The sequence below is a fragment of the Aegilops tauschii genome, chromosome 3, assembly GCF_002575655.3.
Source record: "Aegilops tauschii subsp. strangulata cultivar AL8/78 chromosome 3, Aet v6.0, whole genome shotgun sequence".
NCBI classification, from domain to species: domain Eukaryota; kingdom Viridiplantae; phylum Streptophyta; class Magnoliopsida; order Poales; family Poaceae; genus Aegilops; species Aegilops tauschii.
Window position 1 is genome coordinate 52,334,870 of NC_053037.3, and position 16,295 is coordinate 52,351,164.

A 16,295-nucleotide genomic window follows, 5' to 3' on the forward strand; every position below is an offset into this window, starting at 1 on the left:
TTTTCTGAACCTAGTCTTTACATTTGCCTTTACATTTGCCATGAGTAAAATTTTATTCAGTAGTAACACTTAAGATTACACTATATTGAACAGGGATTGTTGAATGCAATAGATGATGTATTCCCTAACTCTCCACAAAGGTTTTGTCTTAGACATATTTATGCCAATTTTCAATCTGCTGGTTTCAGAGGAGAGGAACTTAAGAAACATTTAGATCAGGCTGCCTATTCTTTTACCAAACATGGACATGATTTAGGCATGGAGAATTTGGAAAAAGAAAGTTTAGAAGCTTGGCAGTGGTTGTCACAGATACCAGAGCATACATGGGCTAGGTATAAAATGGAGACTGTGTGCAAAACAGACCTGTTAGTAAACAACCTTAGTGAGGTTTTCAATAGAATGATATTGGATGTTAGGAAGAAACCAATCAGGACTATGTTAGAGGGCATAAGAACAAAGCTGATGATTAAGTTTCAGAAGATCAGAGAGAAGACAGAGACATGCAGATGGGAAATCACACCTACTTATTCAGAGATTTTAGAAGAGGGGAAGAAGTGGGCTAAATATTGTGAAGCATACATGGCAGGGCCAGGCATATGGCAGGTCACTAGTAGCTCTGAAAACACATATTGTGTTAATTTGAACAATGAGACCTGTGACTGTAGGAGGTGGGACATGACAGCTGTCCCCTGTAGTCATGCCATTGCTGCAATGCAGAAAGTGAAGATACACCCTGAAGACTATGTTTCTGCTTTCTTCAAGAAACCCATGTATTGTGAAACATATAAGCACATAATATTCCCTGTGCCAGGTCCTGACCATTGGCCTCATACACCTGGTGATGATATTTCTCCCCCTGTTTTTAGAGAAAAGAAAGGTAAAAAACAAACTGCCAGGAGGAAAGGCCTGTTTGAGGTGCCAGCTAAAAAGGATACTTCTAGGATTGGTATAGTGACATGCAGCAACTGCAAGAAGCAAGGGCACAAGATCAACAATTATGGTGTCCCTTTGAAACCTAAGTTCCAGATGAGGTTGAGCAAGCACCAGGTATGTCCATTCATTCCATTGTTACATTCATTGCATTGTTACATTCATTACATTTGTAGGAAAATAGTTCTAACTAATATTGTTGTGTAGGAAAATAGAGCAAACTACTCTGAGGCTGGTTCTTCAATGGCTGCAACTGCACAAAGGCCACCAAGGGTACCTGCTGCCTCTGCACCTGCACCAACTCCTCCTCCAATAACAAGTGTGTCAACACAGACAGCTTCTAGGTCAAGGAAAAGGGCAGCTCCAGCTACAACAGCAGTACCACCTCTCAAGAAGAGCAGGCCCAACACCTCTTCTTCAACACTAGTACCACCTCCCAAGAAGAAGAACACAACTATTTCTGGCAATGGATCAAGGTCTTCTCCAGCAAAGAACACAAGGTCATCAAGGTCTTCTCCAGCAAAGAACACCAGGTCAGCTGCTGCCAATAGAGCTGGCAATGGATCTTTCATTGCTCCTAGACAATCTGCTACAAGTGCTGTGCAGGATGGGTCAAAGAGGGTCAGGAAGCCATCTGGGAGGCTGAAAGCTTACTTTTATGCAAGTGGTAACTAGCTGAAGTGGTTGAACTCCTCTATTATCCTAGGTTATGTATGCAAGTGCACTGTTTGATTTGGTTTGTCATAACACTGCCTCACTAAGTACTTGATACTGCACTGTTTGATTTGGTTTGTAATATGGTACTTTATGTGGATTCTGCACTTGTCTGCAACTTCAATTCATCTGCAACTTTTATCTATATGTGGATTCAACACTTGATAAATTGATGGTGCTGCTGACCAAGTGCATTATAAGATACTGAGATATACATAACTGACCAAATGCATACATTTATTCAGAAACATCCAAATGTTACATAGATAGAAAGATAGTCTCATAGATTACATCCAAATCTCACAAATACTACCAAAACTATCTCTCAAATTGACTTACAGATAGCTAGAAAGATAGATTACATCCAAATCTCACAAATATCAGTCATAGCGCTCAAAGAAACGGACCCACTTGGCCCTAGTTGCTGGATGAGGAGCCATGACTGCCCTCATCCTTGCCCACCTAATTATCTCCATGAATGACCTTCCCCTGCCGCCAGTGAAAACCAGCTCTAGTTCTTCATCATTGCACTTCTCCAGTACCTTGTCGGAGAGTCAGCGGTTGAACTCCTCTTGCTGCTCATCCTGGGCCGCCTCTAGTGCCCTCTGCCTGCGCCTCCTCCTCCTCCTCCTCCTCCTCTGTGCTGCTGCTGCTGTCCTAACCTCCACAGCCTCCCCCTCTTCCTCTGTGACATCTCCCATGTCAGGATCCATCTGTGGTTTTCTTTTGGGTGGCGGCTGGTGGAGTAACTGGGAAAGGGTGGGGTGGGGAGGGGTTTATATTGACAGATGGATGGGGTTGGGTTTAGTAGGCCTAGGGTTGCATTTGGTCAAAGACTAGTGGGCCACTAAGCCCAATTACCCACAGAAATAATATTAGTAGGCTAACAAATAACATATAAAAGATATAAGATCAAGTTGAACACTTAATAGCATACATTCTACATTTCCACAACTTAGTAGCATAAGAGATCCATTTCCACTACTTAATAGCATAGGAGATCCATTACAACACTTAATACCATAGGTGATCCATTACAACTTAACAACATAGGAAATAAGGTTCTTGCACTAGGTTAAACTTCACATTCCCCCAAAATGTACACCCATAATCACTTGCACTCATGCCAGGCCACATCCTTATATAAAGGCCTTTGGATGTACTTACTTCACCAAGATCAAGCTTCAAGACTCAAGGATGGCCTTGATTTGCTCTAACTTCTCCTTGCTGCCATACCCTTCTTTCAGCAGCTCAGCAACAACAAGCTCAAGCTTTGCCTTCTCCTTCTTAAGAACATCTCTATCAACTTCAACAGCCTTCATAGCCTTCCTGGTGTTCTTGATGATATCAGCTTGGCTCTGCAAAATGCACCTCTGCTCTTTTGCAAGTTTGAGCTTTTCCATCTGCACCTCCAACATAGCTTTCTCCTCTAGCTCCTTCTTCTTCTTCTCAAGTTCTTCCTCCTCCACTTGTTTCTGGTACACCTTCTTGTCCACCCTACCATCCTGCCAATCAAACATCTTGGATACATCATCAACAAGCTTGGTGTACTCAATGCAAAGCTTGTCATTTTCAGTCCTAAGCTTGGCCAACTCCCTTTCATGTTCACTCTTAAGCCTGGCCAACTCCTTCTCAAACTTCTGCTTGTCCTGTACCCTTCCAAAGTTCTGCTCATGGAACATCTCCCATAGCTTGCACAGACATCTCTGAAGAACAGTTGGCCAAGGCCCATCAACCCACTCTACAACACCACAATTCACACCATTTTCCTGCATTTATAAATGTGATAAGTTATTACAAATGGACTAGGAGCTTATTTCAGTTCCATGATTAACTTGTATAGACTTCATAATTTCTAACAATGAATAACATAAATGAGATATGATAAGTTATTACATATGTGACTGTCATATCAAACAAAGTGCTGCATCATATCAAACATCAGTGCACATACATAGCAGAAATGTTTATTGGCATCTAACCTGGACTGGGCAGCCATAGAAACGCCTTCCTGTTACAGGCCCTTCAAAAGCAACACGCTTAATAGGCCTCAGTTGGTGCAGAATGCACTTGGGATGAGCAAGCTCAAGTTGGCCACAGAAAAGGGGCTCCACAGTGGTGTCTGGTTCCTCCTCCAACCATAATAACCAACAAACACTGGTTTCAATCTCCACTCAATACCAGAATCAACAAGCACTGTTCTTTAAACCTGATCACTAAAAAATCTCCAAATCAGCATGAACCCTAACACTGTACACAGATGAACCCTAGGTTACCTCAATCCTACAATCAAACCCCACCCTCACTAATCAAGAACAGTATCACACACACAACAACAACACTACACTCAGCAACATCCATGGCTGTAGCCTAGGGCTACTAGCACCTAACCCTAACCCTAACCCTAGGTGGCAAAGAACTTACCATAAGTCCCATGTCCATGCTGACAATCTCGCACTCCTCCTCCGAGCTGGTTTCCTCATCGTTCCAGGAAGGCATTGCGGCAAGGAGGTCGACGACCACCGGCCTCGAAGACGGCGAGCGGCGGCGAGCTCGTACTGGAGCAGGGGGGTGAGAGCAGGGGAGTGAGCGAGCGAGCACGAGAGAGTGTGCGAGCGGGTGCGCCCGACCGACCGATCGGGTATATTTACCCTAGTTCCGACCGGGCCGGTCGACTAACGGCCGTTAACGGCCGCGCCGTGAGCGCGCGTGGCCACGTGGGCTGACAGATGGGCCTGGTCCGTCAGGAAACGGGTTAAATCGCTAGTCACCACGGGTTTGGGTTTTTTGAAACAGCGGACCGCGCGTTCGGTAGCTTTCTGAGAAAAATTAAAAAGTGGTAGTTTTTTGGAACCATAGCATGTAAACTAGTAGTTTTATGCTATTTACTCCACCCCGGCGTGCGCGACGCAGGCGTAGGCACAGTCCTCCCATCGCACCTCCCACGCGTTGCCTGCTCGCCCAGTCCCTTAGCCTTGATTGCTTACCGACCGTCCAGCCTCCTCCTCTGACCCCGCGTGACGTTCCCTGTCGATAGCCCGAGATCCTCCGCCACCGCTTGTCACCATGCTTTGTCCCCCTTCTTCCCTCGTGGTGCTCCTCTGCCTAACCATCAACACATTCGACCACCACCACGCCATGGTTGCGGTAGCAAGCTAGGCGCGCCACCACCACTGTTCGGCCTGGTCGATCATCGCCCAACGTCGATCGCGCCTCCTCCATGTCCCATTCCGAGGAGAGGGAAGAGGAAGTGGAGTGGCTTGGGTGGTTCGGGAGGAGCTGACATGAGAGAGAAGTGTGGATAAGAAACATGCGGCGGGGAAGGGAGAGCATTCACGAGGACTCTTTTTTTACTGAATGGTTTCCATTGCTGATGTGTCTTCTCTCTCGTGTTCAAGATCCATGCTTCAAATCCATGACAGATAAAGCGTTCCTTCAAAAATTGCATAAACCTGACGTCGGATTTATAATATCTTTGTTTTTTTGTTGTTTTCTCTAGATTATGTGGTGGGCTTAAGATAGGACCGACTTATCAACCGGTGTATGTTATTATGCTCTAAAAAGATAGTCCGACTAACCGGCTTGGCTCAATCGGGCTCGGGAGCGACTACAATAGAAGAAGGACCACAGGTGCAAAAATAGAAAAAGGAACCTGGTCCGTCGGATTACAGATCGATGGTACAGATTATGAAGTGTGGGATCTGTACCCACAGTTATCTAACTTTTGCGAAAAGGTCCCGGCAATTCTGATTGATTTTTGCAGACGGGTCACCCCTCTTCCCCATCGCCCCATCTCTTGCACACTGTGGCGGCGATCTAGATCCAGCGGGACGCCGTTGACTTGCGCAGCCCGTTCCCGGTACTCCGCCTCGCAAGTCGTCTGGATCCGCCTCCCGGGCACCCCCGACGTTGCTTTCCACATCAACCCAGCAGCCGCTGCCAAGGTCCACTCCCCCAGGGCACCACCTCGCCTTCATCGCGCCGGACTACGGCGGGTTTGTAGCCGGCCGGAAGACCCATAGCACGGACGTGCCCAAGTGGATGCAGCCTGACGGCCACATGTGCCAGGTCTTCTTCCTCGACCCCGACGGTGAGTAATTTGTTCTCGGGTGATGCTTAATGTTCGTTGGATTCCTATTTTATGAACACTATTTACAGTTATAATTGTAAATTGAACTTGCTATCTTGGTGATTTCTCTATTCTTGGTCTATACGTCCCAGGATCTAGCAGTGGCATGTTGATTAGTAGTTGTGGTATTGTATATTGCTACTCGCTGATGGCAAGTTTGGTGGATCGATGCTAGGCTCCTTTCCAATCAGCTGAAGCGATGGATTTTTCTCTCTATGTTTTGGTTTCGTACTGATTATAGTGTTGGCCTATTCGGCTCTCCTGCTTTCGTTTGGCACTATATTCGATACCTTCTCAGCTTGCCCAGTCCAGGGGTTACTCTAGACTTGATCTAGTATTAGACTGAAACACTTATTGAGTTCTTTAGATGTTTCTTTCTTTCTCTGTAGCAAGAAATCGGAGTGGGGAGCACTTTTTCCTTCAAAACAATATTGTGATAATATATCTGAAAACACATCAACAGAAATATTAATCACTGCACAAGCTTGCTATGCTTATACTAGATTTTCAAGCAGTTCTGTATATCGAAATCTCATCCTCTTCTCGGGTATTGTACACGGGAACAAACTAATCTCATCTACCTGTTAAATTACCTGCATGTGAAGTGCTTGTACGCACAGGACTGAAATTCGTTAGACTTGCAATAGGTGCCACTTCACTGATTTATGAGAGTTCACTATTTATTTTTCCAGTAATGTCATTGAAACTAAAATCATGATAGTTTTCGTTTAGTGAGACAATTGTATTAGCTTATTGGTCGTACTCATTTGGCTTTTATGACACTACGATTGTAAAAAGAACAACTGCAACTTTTTTACCTTTTGTATGTAGAAAAGAAGACTCTCTTTCTGTGTATCTTTTTAATTTGCAACATTAACATTGCAATCTTCAATTGGGGCTAATTTTCTCAATTTCTGTTGTGCGTATGCTCGATAGATTGAAGCTCGTCGACTAGTAGTACTAAGTTTGTTCTCCGCTATTTTGTTGCTGCATCTTGAACTGAAATGGAGGGAAGTAGTGAGACATCGCCTTTAGGAGAGCCCATAATTGCAAAATTTGTACCAACACTATCAGGTGTGAAGACGCAGTCCAAAAAAGCAAGAGTATATTGTCATTACCTAATTTTCCGTTAATCCCTTCTTTGATGTTTTTTGCTTAAATTTTTTTTGCAGCCGTGGAATCGGTCAATAGTTTTCAAAATCAAGATTTTAGCGATGCTACCTCGTTTGCAGAGATTAATTCTCCGATGCTTCTCATTGATGATGCGAGTACACCGAAAAAGAAACAAGCTTGCTCTCAAGAGGTACAGACGCTGGTCACATATTGTAATACTCACTAAATAAGCATTGGATGTGGTGAATAGCAATTGAATTTAGGTTGGATGGAAATATATATTTTGCTTTTGATAAAAATGAGATCCCATAAGTTCACAGCATTGTCGTGTGAGGTTAATGTTACTAAACTCTCACTTAATGTTGTAGGGTTCTTTGTATAAACCCCAGTGTGACGAGGAATTGAAGCCAAAAGTGGGTATGCTATTTGATGACATTGGCTCGGTAATGGAATTTTATAGGATGTATGCACACCATGTCGGATTTGGTGTACGTCTTGGGCAGCAAAAGATCGTAGATAATGTGCTTCAATGGAAGCGCTTCTTGTGTGCAAAAGAAGGTTTTCGGCCCGAGAAAGGTATGTTTGTTGTTGATCCTTCAAAGAAAAGGAGAAAGGTGAAATTGACTAGATGTGGATGTCAAGCTTTTATCTATGTCACTCGGGAAAGTGATGGAAAATATAGGATAGCTTCACTCACTGAATATCACAATCACCCTTTTGTGCCACCTAGCCACCAACACTTGATCAGGTCTAATCGTCAAATTAGTGAGAGGGTGAAGACAACACTCCATGATTGCCAGAAAGCTAGCATCGGAACTTCCTTAGCATATAGGTTTCTTCATGTTGGCGCAGGGGTTTTTGAGCATGTTGGTTGCACCCAGAAGGACCTACAGAATCAATATGGTGTATTGAAAAATTAAATAAAAAATTGTGACACTCAAATGCTAGTGGACCAATTTGGTAGATTGAAGGTTCTCAATCCTGCTTTTTTCTTTGACTATGAAGTTGATGAGGTTGGTACATTAGTCCGTATGTTCTGGACGGATGCAACAAGTAGGAAAAACTATGGTCACTTCAATGACGTGGTATCTTTTGATTCAACATGCAGCACTAACCAATATGAATACATCTTTGCGCCATTCACTGGAGTAAACCATCATATGCAAAGTGTATTTTTTGGGGCTGGGTTTCTACTTCATGAGACAGCAGACTCCTATATTTGGTTGTTCAGGGCGTTTCTTAGAGCAATGAGTGGGATTGCCCCAAGATTGATCATAACTGACGAATGTAGTAAGATGAGGAATGCAATTAAACAAACTCTGCCGAACACCGCACATCGATTGTGTATGTGGCACATTATGGAGAAGGTTCCTGGGAAGGTACGTCCTGAATTGAGAAATGACCTTGTATTCTATGATAGGCTAAAACATTGTGTGTGGAATTCTGAAACCCCTGCTGAATTTGAGGAGAGATGGGAGTCTTTCATCATAGAGTTTAAGTTGGAGGACCATGTGTGGTTCGCAAAAAAGTATGAGCTTCGTGCGGCATGGATACCGGCTTACTTTATGGAAATTCCCTTAGCTGGTCTCCTCAGGACAACTTCTATTTCAGAGAGCGCAAACTCGTTTTTCAAGCGTTTCATCTATCACAAGCTTACCTTTGTTGAGTTTTGGCTAAGGTTTGACACTGCTTTGAAATGTCAGAGGCAGAATGAGTTAATTGCTGATAACACAAGTGGATACACAACAAGTGAGTTGGTGACACCATGGGAAATAGAGAGACAGGGCAGGGCGGTATTCACCCATGAGATTTTTGAATTATTTCAGGCTCAGGTGCTTGCTGCCAGAGATGATTGTGATGTTCAGAACACAGAAATTCGTGAGGGGATTAAAATCATGTTTGTGAGTGATCAATACAAGAAGATTAGAGAAGTGTCTTATGACACAACATCTATGACTGCTAAATGTTCTTGCAAGCTTTTTGAGTCCACTGGAATTGTGTGCCGCCATATTATCCGAGTGTTGAGGGGTGCGAAAATAAATGAATTGCCAAGACTTTATGTTCTTAAGCGGTGGGAGAGAAATTGCAAAAGGTATAGTTCTCTTCATGTAGGTGTAGAAGCATTCATACTTATCTACCTTCACACGCAATGTAATATTTTTCATATTGCTAGGGACATTCTCTTCGATGGGGAAGGAAACATGCTTGAAGAGAATTTAATTGACCCAGTTGACATTGCTATGAAAAGGAAGGTAGCTCTCGTCAGGAACAAGCTAGAAGATCTCATGCCGAATTCCAAATGTTCAATGGAAGGAATTGAATTCTTTCACACTAGTTTGTGCAATGCCGAGTTGGATTTAGCCCAGCTCGTACCGGCTGTAGCATGCAACACACATGAAAATGAGGAATCATTTATTGGGAGCATCATTCCAAAGCACGTTACCATCCACACACCTACTGATATCAATGCAAGGGGCACTTGCTCTAGAATAAAGGGACACAGGGATGGTGTGAGGAGTGGGTCGAGCGAGAAGAAAAGAAGACCTGGAATTCATCAAAAAGTCGCATGCAAATGCGGCATTTGTAAGGAACTGGTGTTCCATGATGCAAGGACATGCTCTAAGAAACAAATGACACAATAGTAGAGGTTTGTGCTTCTTGCTTTGTAGACTACCTATCTTTTTGCATTGCTATTACTGCATAATAATATATGTTTCAAGATGAGTCATATTTGTTTGGTGTGAACCAATCAAGCTTAGATAAGATTCATTTAGCTGATATATATATATATATATATATATATATATATATATATATTCCTTATGCCACGGCCTAGTGGAGTATTAGAACAAAAATTATTGAGCTCTTTTCAGCAAAATTTACTATAGTAGAAGATGTTATGTGGACGGACATATATTGTTCCTACTTCACAATGGAAACAATTGCCATTGTTGTATCTCCCTTATTAGGCTATCTTTGTGGTTTACTAGTCATAGATCATATTGTTCTTCTCAAACCCATGACTGCTTTTGAGTGATTAAATTGTCCAGTGGCTTCTCTGTCCAGCATAGAAACATTTAGGTGTGTTTTGGGATGAATTTTTCTCTAATTTTCCTTCCATGTGGTATGTGCAGCAAGCAATCAAATTGTATTTTTTATACTCATATTACCACAAAACCATCATTTCTTTCTTTCTTTGGTGCTAATTGCAAAGTACCTCACCAATAAGAGGCGCTTCTAAGCCGTTAGAGTGAAAACCAACAGCTTTAGTGCACATGCAACTTGTAGTGCTGCTGTCACCAATAAGGAAATGTTAGGTCACAAGATATAATTAGCAAGAAATGTCCATTGGAGCGAGTAAATGGCTTACTTTTTTGACCTACTTGGGCTTGATTTGGGATAGACCTTCGGTCGCTAACCAGCCATTGAGCCATAAAACTTATAATGTAATATCAATACATCAGTACAGCCGGTCGTAAGCTGTTTGCGTTATGCAAGTCTTATTGGGATGATGAGCTATGAAAATTGATATAAATGATCCATCATTGTCAAGATGTGAATATATTTTTTCGTATGATATTGTTTTCATTTTCTCTTCACTGGTCTGACATGTGCCTTTGTGCTGCAGCATAAAGTTTTTTACTTTTGTCATCTACGAGTCAGCAAAAGAACTTGAATTGCATTATTAATTGTTCCATACATACATCATCGGGATTAGAGAACATAATTTTCCTATTTCTTTCCTTATAATGTAAAATATTTTTTCCTTTGTATTTGTAGATGCATGATGCTCTGACAACAGGAAATAACAGGACTACAGATGGATAGAAGAAGCTTTTATCAAAGTCTACCCTTTCTAACAATTGAGAGAAGTTCTATGCAAGATAAATATAACTCTCTATTCTTGATCATGCATCTGTACTTGTCTGTGCTCAACTGAATCGTGTTTGCTTGGTGTGGTCTCTCCCAGAAAAGAAGCTTGATGAGCAAGTAGTAGAACTGGAGGGAAATGCTACAGCTTTTCTGTTATGTACCGTCAAGATAGTAGATCTTATCGTTTTAAATAGCAATGCCTGTTGAGTGATGATCATATTAGTCCTTAATACTTTGGTCTTGCTGGCCATGTACTAAAAATAGTGCTACCATGTCTCATCAAGATATGTATGCTTGTGATATGCTCAATCTGGGATTGTCCAGTCTGATGTTTAGTTATGCTTCCAAGGGTGGCTTAATTTGATCCATGTGCTCACATATTGTAATACATATTGTCATATTTTGCACTGACAATTGTATTCAGCTTCTTTTTGCATAATTAGTGATGTAGTACAAGCCACGAATAATGCACTGAAATATGCATGGTTTTGATGAAGTAGATACGAGCAAAGATTTTAAGCAGTATAACTAATATGATATGGGGCTTCATCACTGCAGACTCCATAAGGGTCGTTGGACAAAATGAATAGAGAGGGAGATGAAATACTTGAGGTGGTTGTTGCAAATGCTCTGTTTTATAAGTAGTTGCTAGTAGGGGCGGTTTCGTAAAATGTACATTAAGTGGCTGAGATCCATCCACCTGAATCTGTGCCATCCACCAACGATCCAATTAGTCGCTCCCGGCTCAATCTCTCTTCAAGTCTCAATCTTCTTCTTATTCTTTTTTGAGCGCAAATAGACTTTATTCCTCACATAATACATAAGTCATTTACAAAAACTCAATAAGAGGAGAACTAAAGTCCGGGATAAAACTATCCCAAAATCCTGAAAATCTAATAATGGTAAGAGAATTTTTAGTGAGGCTATCTGCTACCACATTTGCTTCACGAACACAATGCACATGATATTTTCAAATTCCAACTCCATCTACTTACACTCCATGATGATAGCCGCCTCAGGACCAAAGTATACTTCTTGCGGATTGATACGTCTCCAATGTATCTATAATTTTTGATTGTTCCATGCTGTTATATTATCAATCCTGGATGTTTTATAATCATTTTAAAGTCATTTTATATCATTTTTTGGTAATAACCTATTGACATAGTGCCAAGTGCCAGTTGCTGTTTTTTCCATGTTTTTACATCGCAGAAAATCAATATCAAACAGAGTCCAAATACCACGAAACTTTACAGAGAATTTTTATGGGCCAGAAGGAACACAACGGGCCCTGGCTGCGCCTGGGGGTGCCCCGAGGGAGGCACAACCCACTAGGGCGCGCCAGGAGGCCCAGGCGCGCCCTGGTGGGTTGTGCCCACCTCGGGTACCCCCCGGACCGCCTCTTTGCTCTATAAATATCCCACTATTACCAAAACCCTAGGGGAGTCGACGAAACACTGATCCAGCCGCCGCAGAGTCCAGAACCGCCAGATCCAATCTAGACACCATCTCGAATGGGGTTCACCACCTCCATTGGTGCCTCTCCGATGATGCGTGAGTAGTTCTTTGTAGACCTTCGGGTCCGTAGTTAGTAGCTAGATGGCTTCATATCTCTCTCTTAATCCTCAATACAATGGTCTCTTGGAGATCCATATGATGTAACTCTTTTTGCGGTGTGTTTGTTGGGATCGATGAACTTTGAGTTTATGATCAGATCTATGTTTTTATATCCATGAAAGTATTTGAGTTTCTTTGATCTATTTTATGCATGATCTCTTATAGCCTTGTATTTCTTCTCCGATATTTGGGTTTTCTTTGGCCAACTTGATCTATTTATCTTGCAATGGGAAGAGGTGCTTTGTAGTTGGTTCGATCTTACGGTGCTTGATCCCAGTGACAGAAAGGGAACCGACACGTATGTATCGTTGCTTCTAAGGATAAAACGATGGGGTCTATCTCTACATAGATAGATCTTGTCTACATCATGTCATCATTCTTATTGCATTACTCCGTTTCTCCATGAACTTAATACACTAGATGCATGATGGATAGCGGTCGATGCGTGGAGTAATAGTAGTAGATGCAGGCAGGAGTCGGTCTACTAATCTTGGACGTGATGCCTATATAATGATCATTGCCTGGATATCGTCATGAGTATTTGAAGTTCTATCAATTGCCCAACAGTAATTTGTTCACCCACTGCTTTGCTATTTTCTCGAGAGAAGCCACTAGTGAAACCTACGGCCCCCGGGTCTCTTTCTCATATTATTTGCCTTTGCGATCTACTTTTATTTGCATTTATTTCAGATCTATTAATTCAAAAATACATAAATACTTTGCTGCACTTTATTTTGTTTGCGATCTATTTATCCAATCTATTACAACCTTTTCCCCGTCACACACCAATTTCTGGCACCGTTACCCGAAAGGGATTGACAACCCCTTTAACACGTCGACTTGCGAGGATTTGTTATCTGTGTGCAGGGGCTGTTTACGTTGTGTTGCTTGGTTCTCCTACTGGTTCGATAACGTTGGTTTCATATCTGAGGGAAATACCTACCGCCGCTGTGCTGCATCATCCCTTCCTCTTTGGGGAAATACCGACGTAGCTTCAAGCGACATCAAAAGGAATTTCTGGCGCCGTTGCCAGGGAGCATCTTCAACATATACCAGGTTCCTAATCGCAAATCTCATCTCCTCGCAATTTACATTATTCGCCATTTGCCTCTCATTTTCCTCTCCCCCACTTCACAAAAATTTGCAGTTTTATTCGCCCTTTTTTTGTTCGCCTTTTTCTCGTTAGATCTGTTATTTGCTTGTGTTGCCATGTGTCTTCTATTTGCTTGCATCTTTGCTTGCATCTTTGCTTGCTAAAAATCTATTGATATGGATTCTCATCCACTAGCTAACCTTTTCAAAAGATCCAATTATGATGAACCAATTGCTAGTGAGTTGAGTGCACTAGATTATCTTTATGAAGTTTTGCTTGAGATTCGTGAATCTAAAAATTGTGATGAAGTGTTAAAAGAAGAAATTAACAAAGTGGTCCACGACAGCTCCTTGAATGAAAAGCATGATTGAAATGATTTTACTATAAATTCTATTAATGTCAATTGTGCTAATGATATGCAAACCCCCAAGCTTGGGGATGCTAATTTTGATGTGTCCATTACTTATTGCAATGATCATGATTGGGGTGATTCTTCTTATGATCTTGAAAATTTATTTAAGCCTCACAATGAATATGAAATTGATAATAATGTTTGCAATATTATTGGAAGTGGGTTTGGAAGAGTGTCAACTCTAGGAAAAACCAATCCCACATATTTGGAGAATGTTCAATCTTATGAATTTTTTTATGAAAGTGGGTTTGGAGAGGTTGTGACTTTAGTAGATGTTAATCCCACTATCTTGGAAGATCATAAAACTTTTATGCATGTGGATCATGAAGAGAAAATTTTATATGAGAGCTATATTATTGAATTTGATTATGATCCTACAAATAATTATTATGAGAGAGGAAAATATGGTTGTAGAAATTTTCATGTTATTAAATTTCCTCTTGTTATGTTGAGATTGTCAATGTTTTATTCCTCTCCTTTGCATATGCTAGATATGTCTTGTCTTGACAATTTGTTTTCCTATAAAATTCCTATGCATAGGAAGTATGTTAGACTTAAATGTGTTTGTCTCACGTTTCATGATGCTCTATTTGTGTTTCAATTATTATCTTTCGTGTGAGCACCATTGAAATATTATGCCTAGCTAAGGGCGTGAAACAATAGCGCTTGTTGGGAGGCAACCCAATGAATAAAATTTATTTTTTCTTTTTGCTTTCTGTTCTTGCGTGTTAGCACAATTATTCTACTGTTATGATTGTGTTTTTTATGTTTTAATTAGTGTTTGTGCCAAGTAAAGCCTTTAGGATCTTCTTGGGTGATAGTTGTTTGATCTTGCTGGAAAAAAAACAGAAACTTTTGCACTCACGAAAATAATTATCATTCTTTACCAGAGAGCGATAAAATACCCATTCCACTTGCAGTAGATCAATATACAAAGTTCTCTGGTCGTCCTAATTTTTCAGAATTTTTGGAGTTACAGAAGTATTCAAAATAGTCAGATTGCTACAGACTGTTCTGTTTTGACAGATTCTGTTTTCTTTGTGTTGTGTGCTTATTTTGATGGCTCTATGGTTTTCTTTGATGAGTTTTTGCCATATAAAAGTTGGAATACATTAGATATAATATAAGAACAAAATATGAATTGGTTTGATACAACACTTATAGTAGTGATTTATTATTCTTATACTAACGGATTTCACGAAGGTTTTGTTGAGTTTTGTGTGATTGAAGTTTTCAAGTTTTGGGTTATCTTACGATGGATGAAGGAATAAGGAGTAGAAGATCCTAAGCTTGGGGATGCCCTGGCATCCCAAGCTATTATCCAAAAATGAGCAACCAACTAAGCTTGGGGATGCCCCCGAGTGGCATCTCCTCTTTCTTCTAACGACCATCGGTATTTTACTCGAAACTATATTTTTATTCATCGCATACTATGTGTTTTGCTTGGAGCATTTTGTATGATATGAGTCTTTGCTTGTTTTATTTTGTGTTTTAAGTCTTGATCCCTTTCTGGACACACCTATTTGAGAGAGCCAAAATTATGTCATGACTTGTTAGAATTGCTCTCTATGCTTCACAAATTTTTTATGAGCAATAGACTTGCTCTAGTGCTTCACTTATATCTTTTTGATCATGGTGTGCTTTAGTATTTTTGAATAAATGATCTATTGCTTCACTTAGATTTATTTGAGAGTTAGTAAAATTTTCAAGAAATTCTCTCTTGCTTCACTTAAATTAATTTGAGAGAAAGAAATATTATGCTCATGATCTTCACTTATATTTGTTTGAGCTTGTCAAAAGCAACATATGAAAATTAGTCCCAAAGTGATAGATATCCAAGAAGTATATAATAAAAACTTTCATGAAGATCATTGGACAAAATAAAATTGATTCTTGGTAATAGTTTTGAGATATGATGATGTGATATGTGAGTCATCTTGATGAGTAATTATGCTTTAGTAAGAATATTGGTGTTAAAGTTTGTGATTCCCTATGCAAGCACGAAAGTCAATAGTCATGCAATGAAATTATATCCTACTTATGGTGCATTATTCGGTATTGGTTATGCTTAATGCTCGCTTATGAGATTATTCGTTTCTTGGTTGGTCGCTTCCCAATCTTTTGCTAGCCTTCATTTTGCACTAAGTATGATCACTACTTGTGCATCCAAAAACCTTTAACCCAGTTTTGCCACATGAGTCCACTATATCTACCTATATGCGGTATTCTTTTGCCGTTCTAAGAAAATTTGCATGTGCCATCTCTAATTTTCAAAAAAAATTGTGTGTTTGTTTCGCTCGCGGAGCAGTGAGGGGTGGCTAATATTTTCCATGCTAGATGTGTTATTCTCAAGATGAGTGTTTATTCACTTGTCATTGCACGAGAGTAAGGCAAAAAGGTGTTAGGGATGCCCA

At 40.8% G+C, this 16,295-nt stretch overlaps 2 protein-coding genes across 6 annotated transcripts; one reads left to right on the plus strand and one right to left on the minus strand.

Annotated features, from left to right (window-relative positions):
* Positions 1 to 2,742: 2,742 nt before the first annotated feature.
* On the minus strand, positions 2,743 to 4,143 carry LOC109756746 (uncharacterized). The gene is made up of 3 exons (XM_073511577.1): positions 4,069 to 4,143; positions 3,627 to 3,773; positions 2,743 to 3,413 (listed from the first exon to the last, which is right to left on the minus strand). Exons 1-3 carry the CDS (start codon positions 4,141 to 4,143, stop codon positions 2,829 to 2,831), a joined length of 807 nt encoding a protein of 268 aa, XP_073367678.1. The 3' UTR covers positions 2,743 to 2,828.
* Positions 4,144 to 5,347: 1,204 nt separating this feature from the next.
* On the plus strand, positions 5,348 to 11,198 carry LOC109756747 (protein FAR-RED IMPAIRED RESPONSE 1). Of its 5 annotated transcripts, XM_040403437.3 has the most exons (7): positions 5,387 to 5,734; positions 6,710 to 6,847; positions 6,946 to 7,076; positions 7,255 to 7,462; positions 7,995 to 8,978; positions 9,060 to 9,533; positions 10,667 to 11,198. In XM_040403437.3, exons 4-6 carry the CDS (start codon positions 7,416 to 7,418, stop codon positions 9,526 to 9,528), a joined length of 1,500 nt encoding a protein of 499 aa, XP_040259371.1. In that variant the 5' UTR covers positions 5,387 to 5,734; positions 6,710 to 6,847; positions 6,946 to 7,076; positions 7,255 to 7,415; the 3' UTR covers positions 9,529 to 9,533; positions 10,667 to 11,198. The 5 variants fall into 5 exon arrangements, with proteins under 5 accessions (XP_020171172.1, XP_040259370.1, XP_040259371.1 ...); XM_020315583.4 differs by having other exon boundaries at positions 5,348 to 5,734; positions 7,255 to 8,978; XM_073509994.1 differs by lacking the exon at positions 6,710 to 6,847.
* Positions 11,199 to 16,295: the final 5,097 nt, after the last annotated feature.

Bases quoted from the DNA above. Each gene is read 5' to 3' on its own strand.
- LOC109756747 (XM_020315583.4), top strand. From the start codon at position 7,828: ATGCTAGTGGACCAATTTGGTAGATTGAAGGTTCTCAATCCTGCTTTT. The intron at 8,979-9,059 runs GTATAGTTCTCT...TCATATTGCTAG, and splicing joins TGGGAGAGAAATTGCAAAAG to GGACATTCTCTTCGATGGGG.
- LOC109756746 (XM_073511577.1), bottom strand. From the start codon at position 4,143: ATGCCTTCCTGGAACGATGAGGAAACCAGCTCGGAGGAGGAGTGCGAG. The intron at 3,774-4,068 runs GTAAGTTCTTTG...TGGTTGGAGGAG, and splicing joins GCATGGACATGGGACTTATG to GAACCAGACACCACTGTGGA. The intron at 3,414-3,626 runs GTTAGATGCCAA...TTATAAATGCAG, and splicing joins TCTATGGCTGCCCAGTCCAG to GAAAATGGTGTGAATTGTGG.